At 39.9% G+C, this 9,159-nt stretch overlaps 1 protein-coding gene across 1 annotated transcript; it reads right to left on the bottom strand.

The window, feature by feature from the left end:
* Positions 1-7,657: 7,657 nt before the first annotated feature.
* On the bottom strand, positions 7,658-8,738 carry LOC129769633 (co-chaperone protein HscB homolog). The gene is made up of 2 exons (XM_055772013.1): positions 8,518-8,738; positions 7,658-8,366 (listed from the first exon to the last, which is right to left on the bottom strand). Exons 1-2 carry the CDS (start codon positions 8,707-8,709, stop codon positions 7,872-7,874), a joined length of 687 nt encoding a protein of 228 aa, XP_055627988.1. The 5' UTR covers positions 8,710-8,738; the 3' UTR covers positions 7,658-7,871.
* Positions 8,739-9,159: the final 421 nt, after the last annotated feature.

The raw sequence follows: 9,159 nt of genomic DNA, 5'->3' as shown, positions 1-9,159 counted from the left end.
TACATTTGTCGTCGCAAATATAAACAAATCAGACTATATAACGCACACCAACAAACCACCGCGTTCGTGAAACTGAAAACGTTTTTTTATTACATAGTCAGTTTGGCACTAACTTAGTTTCAAAAACGAATTCGCTATAAATTAATAATGCCAAAACTAACTGCAATTGTTTCTTTTTATTCCCTGAAAATTCGGTGATAATTGAATAAAAACTCAAATTTTGAGAATGAATTTTGTGTGCAGATTTTAAACGGTACACCCTTTAGTGAAGAATTGCTAAATTGCTACAGTGGAACCACGATTATCCACGAGCGGATGATCCGCGGATTATTCGCGACAGCGAGTTCCATAGTAAATCTACTTTCCGAAATTTGTCATTGAGAGGTAGGCTTATGATCTTTTGTTTTGGCCATTTTATTTATTTATTTTGGCTAACAACATGGCCTGATTCACAATTTTTCTCCAATTAACTCGGTCCGTGGCTATCTCTCCCCAATTCCGCGGGCACTCCGTGATCTCAATAGTTCGGAAAGAACACGAGTACTTCCGGTGGAACTGAGAGATCGTCAATTTCTCGTCCCGAGTTTTCAAACGTTAGTCCGTTTTCATCGCCTGGGTATGTGTCGATTAGTCCGGTTCAAATCCTCTTGTGTATCGTTCGTTGCTTGGTTTTTTAGTGGTGCGGCTTGCAAAGCCTGCAACCAACCCCACTATCTCGCGGGAGGACCTGCTGCTTTACATCCCGAGTACCACCAGGACTGGGCAAAGACGCTAATAGAGGCGTCAATTCGTATAGATGAGCTGTTTCCGGGCCACACACACCCTAGACAGTTCCCCTGAAAGTGCAAGCCAGAAAAACGATCTATGACGATTATAATTTCAGATCCGAACGGGAATCGAACCCGAAGCCCCCACCATCTTAGCAAGCGCAATGCTTACCACTAAGCCATCGGAGCCATATTTTTCACGTTATCTAATCACTGGTGTACACGACCTTGTAGATGAATAGTTTAATGATTTCTGCATTGATAGTTTTCATGCTGAAATATGTATCTTTTTTTTAGTTTCCTTCATTGCGTTATCCACGTTTTTCGTTATTCGCGGTGTACTTGCCAGACTATTCCACGGACGATCGGGGGTTTTTTTTTCCAATTCATTTATTTGTAAAGCTCAATCGCATGATCTTTGCGGAGCCACTAATTCATGATTTGTTTATACAGAATTTCAACTTAAATCAATGTTTAGTAGGTTTCGACCGTTTACTCGCGATTTACTCGAGGTCAGGTAAGGGATATGGATATGAGGTATCGTTGTCTCAACCGAAAGTTGCCGTACGCACTGTAGCGTTGTGCATAATGACCAGGGATAGCATCTGGCGTTCGACTATCTATCGAGGGTGGGCAACGGTGAGATGAGGGAACAAGACAAACAAACTAATAACGTAAAAGAAAAAGACGGGTGGGTAATGTCGGGGACATAACCGGAGTGACGTAGGACTATACAAAGGGGACAGCTTTTGCTAAATATATATTTTAATTATATTGTTTTATTTTCTTCTACCTACCTATCTACCTGAAAAATGAATTACTTTACTGTTTACTTTTTATGAACATGTTGGGGGTTTTGAAAAGAACCTTTGGTGTTGTGTTTTTGCGTTTTTTTTTACAAACTTGATTCTTGATTTTTTTCTAAAGGCTTTGTACTTATTAAATGCTCAACGCCGGGCATCTTTCGGCGTATGCATATATCGTACAATCAAAATGATGGCTGTGATAGGGAATGCATAGGTAGTCATCAACTCATTCACTATCATATATTTCATTATTGAGCACATTACCGTACCTTAAACTGTAGTTTCGGAGACGAATGAATTGTAAGATTTGTAGTATCCGTAAACAAAGTAAATAAAAATAAAAAAGAACTGAGGTTTTGGAGACGATCTGTTGAAAAATAAACGAACTATAAGAACTTAAAATAAGAACAGAGCAGCAGGAAATACATAGCTCATCATGTTGCTCCTTAGTTATTTTCCTATACAATGCAGATGTAACGTCAGTCAGTCAACCAAAGAAAGCAGTTCTTGCTACCGAGAAAATTCGTTAATGCCATCCTGCATACAATGTGTTGTAATTTGAAGCCACTTTTAATTCGGAAACTATACATGGGTTTGTGAAAACTGAATGATCAATTTAAAAAACCCCAACCAGTTCAAGAACAAGCATAATCAAAACAAAACAGTTTATATTATATGTCATATTATGTCACTTTAGAATGCATTGGTATTGTGAAAAACTTTTAATAACTCTTTTTTGAATGATTTAATGGCCCTGTAAAGCGCCGTGTTTTACGGTGGCTGGTTTTGCCACCAAAGCGGTCTGTATAAACAAACTTTTTCTTTCTTCTACCTGCTGCCGTTTTGCGATTGCGTTTGCCACTCGCTGAAACTAGTTGTTGCCTTGACGAGCGCCGAACCGAAGCTGCTCTGTTCTTGATGCGTGTTTTCTGATTGTCGTGAGCAGCTTTGCAAGCCAACTCGAGCACTCCGACGGTCGAAACTCTATAACCGCTGTTAGGTATACTGGTGCTCCGGCACCAATCCGTTCGGCCTAGTTACCCTTGCGGAGCAATCAATGAATGCGACCAACAGGGAACTGGAAACATGCACGGTTCGAGTGAGACTTTGCCTTTCCCTTAACTTGTCCTCCTTTGTTACGTCAACACGTCCACGTTGCTGCTTGTTTTCTTTTTATGATGTGATGCGATGCGATGCTAAACGATGCCGTACAACCACACCGGTTTACGGTTTGAAAGAAAATGAGATATTTTTTTTTGGATCCGCGCGCTTTATACTCTAGCGGTACACGCTCACAGGATAGAGACAAATCGGCAGACTCAGCCAAAGGGACGAGTCCAACGAGACGAACGAATGAGCGTTAAAAGGCAGCGATGGCAAAAAAATACATTCATTACGATTTGTTCGCTCGTTGGATTCACATGCAGGCTAAAAAGGGTCCTTTTCAGGATCACAAAATTATCTTCAATCTAAAGAGTTTATTGTTTTGTTATCACTCGATATCCCCATCTTGTTCGGCTAAACCTTCCTGTTAAGCGATTTGTTGCCACTCGCCACAGCTTTCACAGTTGGAAAATTTCTTCCCATCCAGCTTTGTGACATGTTGTACAGTAAATTACATTCAATGCGACGTGCCGAAGCACCACTCAGTGTCGCATTGGAGGCGATTTTAACCTGTAATTGAACATTTGCGATGACAGTGGTACAGTGTCGACTTTCAATGTGGGGTCATAATTTGGATCTCTATGTTTACAAAAATGTCCAACTAATTATGTCGCATTACATGTCCGTCTAATTAGCTAAATGTCGAACTAATTGTAAATTACTGTACTTTCAATCTGGAAACAATTTAAGAATTGGTGTAAATTGAATAATCAGGAAAGTCCCCAACTATCAATAAGCTCAGAACAACTGCCAAATTCACATACTCAGCAGATCCTGGCAAACAAATTATGAAAAAATCAAATTGTTTTTTATTATTATTTTGGATATTATTTTAGAAAGCATTGAACTATATTTCGTAAACTCTTTTTTGAAAGGTTTAATGGCCCTGATAAGCGCCTTGTTTTATGGAATGGTTCCAATTAAGAAAACTTTGTACTCGTGGTTTTGAAAAAAACCATTTCGAACGCCCTCGATGCCGCCTTGTTCTGGATTTGCCACCAAAGCAGATTGTATAAAGAACAAACTATTTTCTTCTGCTACCAGCTGCCGTTTTGCGATTGCGTTTGCCATTCACCACTCGTTGCAACTGCCTGTTGACTTGATGTCCACCGAACCGAATGTGTTCTGTTCCGAATGCGGGTTTTGTTTTCGGCGCGAGCAGCTTTGGCAGCTAACTCGATCACTTCGGCGGCCGAAACTATATAACGCCGGCTTGGTGGACTGGTGCACTGGTACTAATGCGCTCGGCCTAGCTACCCTTGCGGGGAACTCCAGACCGACACGATTCGAGCGGGTTTTGCCTTTCCCTTAATTTTTCCTCCTTTGCCATGTCCAGATTTGGCTGCTTGGTTTGGTTTGTTGATGTGTTGTGATGCGAACTGATGTGGTGTACGGTTTGAATGAGAATGATCGTTACGGCAGCGGAGCGGGGATTTTTAAGCTGACTGACTGGCTCGAGAATTACGCATGTGTGAGACTGCGACCAATGTTTCGTTCTTTTGACGTAGGACTACGTCTAACCGGAAGATATAGGGGGTGAAATGGAAATCTAGGCACTGAACAAGTAGGAAAAAATGCAAGATTTGGAACGCTTATTACTCGAGCATTTCTCAATAGATCGCAAAGGTTTTTGCATCAATTGATAGGAAATATATCTATGCATCTATCATAACGAATAACATTTCATTTTTCTTGAGATAAATAATTAAATAATTGTGAAATATCAAGCATTGTCAAAATGCACTATGTGCCCATTTTTGATTGGTCCATTTTGTGCTCCTCAAATCGTACCGACCAAAACGGGCAACCAGAGCAGCAGCGAAATAGAATGAAGCACGATTGGAAAGGAAAAAGAAAAAAATGAACGAAACATTGGTCGCAGTCTCACACATGCGTAATTCTCGAGCCAGCCAGTCAGCTTAAAAATCCCCGCTCCGCTGCCGCAACGATCATTCTCATTCAAACCGTACACCACATCGGTTCGCATCACAACACATCAACAAACCAACCCAAGCAGCCATGTCTGGACATGGTAAAGGAGGAAAAGTGAAGGGAAAGGCAAAATCCCGCTCGAACCGTGTTGATCTGGAGTTCCCCGCAAGGGTAGCTAGGCCGAGCGCGTTAGTACCAGTGCACCAGTCCACCTAGTCGGCGTTATATAGTTTCGGCCGCCGAAGTGATCGAGTTGGCTGGCAAAGCTGCTCGCGACGATAAGAAAACCCGCATTCGGAACAGAACACATTCGGTTCGGTGGACATCAAGTCAACAGGCAGTTGCAACGAGTGGTGAATGGCAAACGCAATCGCAAAACGGCAGCTGGTAGCAGAAGAAAATAGTTTGTTCTTTATACAATCTGCTTTGGTGGCAAATCCAGAACAAGGCGGCATCGAGGGCGTTCGAAATGGTTTTTTTTCAAAACCACGAGTACAAAGTTTTCTAAATTGGAACCATTCCATAAAACAAGGCGCTTTTCAGGGCCATTAAACCTTCCAAAAAAGAGTTTAGGGAATACAGTTCAATGCTTTCTAAAACATTATCCAAAATAATAATAAAACACAAATTGATTTTTTCTTAATTTGTTTGCCAGGATCTGACGAGTATGTGAATTTGGCAGTTGTTCTGAGCTTATTGATAGTTGGGGACTTTCCTGATTATTCAATTTTCACCAATTCTTAAATTGTTTCCAGATTGAAAGTACAGTAATTTACAATTAGTTCGACATTTAGCTAATTGGACGGACATGTAATGCGACTTATTTAGTTGGACATTTGTGTACATAGAGATCCAAATTATGACCCCACATTGAAAGTCGACACTGTCCACTGTCATCGCAAATGTTCAATTACAGGTTAAAATCGCCTCCAATGCGTCACTGAGTGGCGCTTCGGCACGTCGCATTGAATGTAATTTACTGTACAACATGTCACAAAACTGGATGGGAAGAAATTTTCCAACTGTGAAAGCTGTGGCGAGTGGCAACAAATCGCTTAACAGGAAGGTTTAGCCGAACAAGATGGGGATATCGAGTGATAACAAAACAATAAACTCTTTAGATTGAAGATAATTTTGTGATCCTGAAAAGGACCCTTTTTAGCCTGCATGTGAATCCAACGAGCGAACAAATCGTAATAAATGTATTTTTTGCAATCGCTCCCTTTTAACGCTCATTCGTTCGTCTCGTTGGACTCGCCCCTCTGGCTGAGTCTGCCGATTTGTCTCTATCCTGTGAGTGTGTACCGCTAGAGTATAAAACACGCGGACCCCAAAAAAATATCTTATTTTCTTTCAAACCGTAAACCCGTGTGGTTGTACGGCATCGGCATCGTGGACGTAACAAAGGAGGACAAGTTAAGGAAAGGCAAAGTCTCACTCGAACCGTGCAGGTCTCCAGTTCCCTGTTGGTCGCATTCACTGATTGCTCCGCAAGGGTAACTAGGCCGAACGGATTGGTGCCGGAGCACCAGTATACCTAACAGCGATTATAGAGTTTCGGTCGTCGGAGTGCTCGAGTTGGCTTGCAAAGCTGCTCACGACAATCAGAAAACCCGCATCAAGAACAGAGCAGCTTCGGTTCGGCGCTCATCAAGGCAACAATTAGTTTCAGTGAGTGGCAAAGTGTTTCTCCGGCACGTCGCATTAAATGTAATTTACTGAACAATATGTCACAAGCTGGATGGGAATAAATTTTCCAACTGTGAAAGCTGTGGCGAGTGGCAAACGCAATAGCTAAACAGGAAGGTTTAACCGAACAAGATGGGAATATCGAGTGATAACAAAAACACAACACCAAAGGTTCTTTTCAGAACCATCAACATATTCATAAAGAGTAAACAGTAAACTAATCCATTTTTCAGGTAGATAGGTAGGTATTCACGTAGGAGAAGGAAATAAAACAATATATTTAAAATATATATTTAACAAAAGCTGTCCCCTTTGTATAGTCCTACGTCACTCCGGTTATGTCCCCGACATTACCCACCCGACTTTTTTTTTCTTTTTCCTTTCCAATCGTGCTTCATTCTATTTCGCTGCTGCTCTGGTTGCCCGTTTTGGTCGGTACGATTTGAGGAGCACAAAATGGACCAATCGAAAATGGGCACATAGTGCATTTGGACAATGCTTGATATTTCACAATTATTCAATTATTTATCTCAAGAAAAATGAAATGTTATTCGTTATGATAGATGCGTAGATATATTTCCTATCAATTGATGCAAAAACCTTTGCGATCTATTGAGAAATGCTCGAGTTATAAACGTTCCAAATCTTGCATTTTTTCCTACTTGTTCAGTGCCTAGATTTCCATTTCACCCCCTATATCTTCCGGTTAGACGTAGTCCTACGTCAAAAACACAAAAGCATTAAATTCTTATACTAGACCGTTTCACAAACATATAGATCAACTGCATATAGCAGATGTCGCAAGATCCCAACACGTCTCTAACAGGAACATAGGGATGTCTTCCTTGGGCCCAAGGACATTCAAAATGTACACTCTGGCTGCGTAGCTATCCGTACATTGCCAAACTGCGTGATCAATGTCATCGTAACCGTTTCCACACCGACAGACATTGCTTTGAACAAGATTCATTCTGTGGACATGCACATCTAGCGGGTAGTGGTTGGACATAAGTCTACTCATTCATTACACGAATGAAGTCACGACTTACGTCCAAGCCTTTGAACCACGCTCTCGAAGAAACATGATGATCGGGGTTCTACTGTACTGGAAAAATACAGCAGATGAGGTTGACCAGAAGTTTAAACTGAATGGTATGTATAAAGCTCAGAGTTTCAATCTTCATTTGAAAGGATTAAAAATCCCAAACCCTATATTGTATCTTTAAACTACCTATACCTACATGTAGAACATTTTTCTTCTAATAAAATTTTCTTCCAAATCCGATTCTTAGAAATATATCCGATTAAAACCGTACAGATCCTAAATTGGCAGTGCTTTAGAAGGCGAATATAATATATGAATACGAAACATAGGGCTCTTAGAATGCATAGTAGAAGGTAGAAGAAACTTGATAATACTATTCATGTAATATATAACTGAGCTAAATACAATACAATCCTAGCGTTAAATACTTTGCCAAAAATACTTCAAACATTGTTTTTTATCCAAACGTTACATGTATTTCAACATCTTTTCTTTTACAATAGCCTCTATGTTCAATAAATATTTTAACCTTATCACAGCTATTTTTGCACCTTCAAGATTATTATTTGCGAAACATACGTTCAACTCATCATATAAATTATTAATATCTAATCGCAAGTCTCGCGCTATGTTTTCCAAATCCGCACGTTCTACAGCTTCCTCCACTTGTTCGTTCCTCTCCATCATATCCATAAGGAACTCAGAATCGACGGATGTATTGTCTTCAGATATTCTAATCCCGTTTTGCTGCAGTATATACTTCCCTCTCTCCAACGGTAAACTCAACGTTTTGTATGCCTTATTCACAAGCGAACTCCATTCTAGCGAGTTATTCCTCTCTACGATCGATTTCTGACTGAACTTATCTGGGTGGAGCTGACTTTGAAGTCGTCGAAAATTGGAAGTTAAAGTCGAGGAATCCAAATTAAACGTACTGGGTACATCGAGCAATTTGAAGTAATCCTAAAATCACATCAGGAAAACATTATTAAAACGCAAAATTCAATTATGAATACAACAATGATTGTGAAACCACAAATTTCATACAAATATAGGGGAAAAGTTTATGTTTTGATTCTCACACTGAATCGCGTAGCTTGTTATTCAATGTTACCTCATATCCAACTTTTTGTAGGGAGCCACAACCGGTGCAAAAACAACTGTTCTGTTTCATTAATTGCTTATTACAACTCCAGCATATATTTGGAATCGAACAATATTCCATTTTATTTTTTATTTCATTTCCCGATCTGCCAATCGAATTAAAAACTTGAGCAAAATTACTGTTTTTCAACGCTCGTCTCATTTTTTAAATTACACAACAAAGAATATCAACATAGCCGGTGCTTACGAACATACTGACAGTATCAAATTCTACTGAATAAGATGGTGGGCCAACTTCAAAAAGTTTTCCATTTTCTACAGGTTTGCTAGGATTTTTGTATCGTACACGAAATTATCTACACCAACCAGAATATTTTGTTCCAAATTTCATGAATTTTTGTTTTAATCGATTTGTACACTCCCTAACAATCGTGCTTATTTGTAAATTATATATTTTATGAAACTAACTATCGAACAATTGCATAATGTCAAGTATTGTACAGGCGAAAATCCCGCGTTCAGATTGGTTAATTGGAACAAGCAATCTGTGTTCTCCCGTGGCTCATTCAGTACATTAGCACTCTATAGAAATAAGAATCATTCCCGTACTGGAAATATGCGCTTGGAGCTTGATTTTCTGTTGCGCAAAATA

This window comes from Toxorhynchites rutilus, chromosome 2, assembly GCF_029784135.1.
Source record: "Toxorhynchites rutilus septentrionalis strain SRP chromosome 2, ASM2978413v1, whole genome shotgun sequence".
Lineage (NCBI taxonomy): Eukaryota > Metazoa > Arthropoda > Insecta > Diptera > Culicidae > Toxorhynchites > Toxorhynchites rutilus.
The sequence above is the reverse complement of the archived record's forward strand: the minus strand, read 5'-3'. Positions and strand labels throughout refer to the sequence as shown.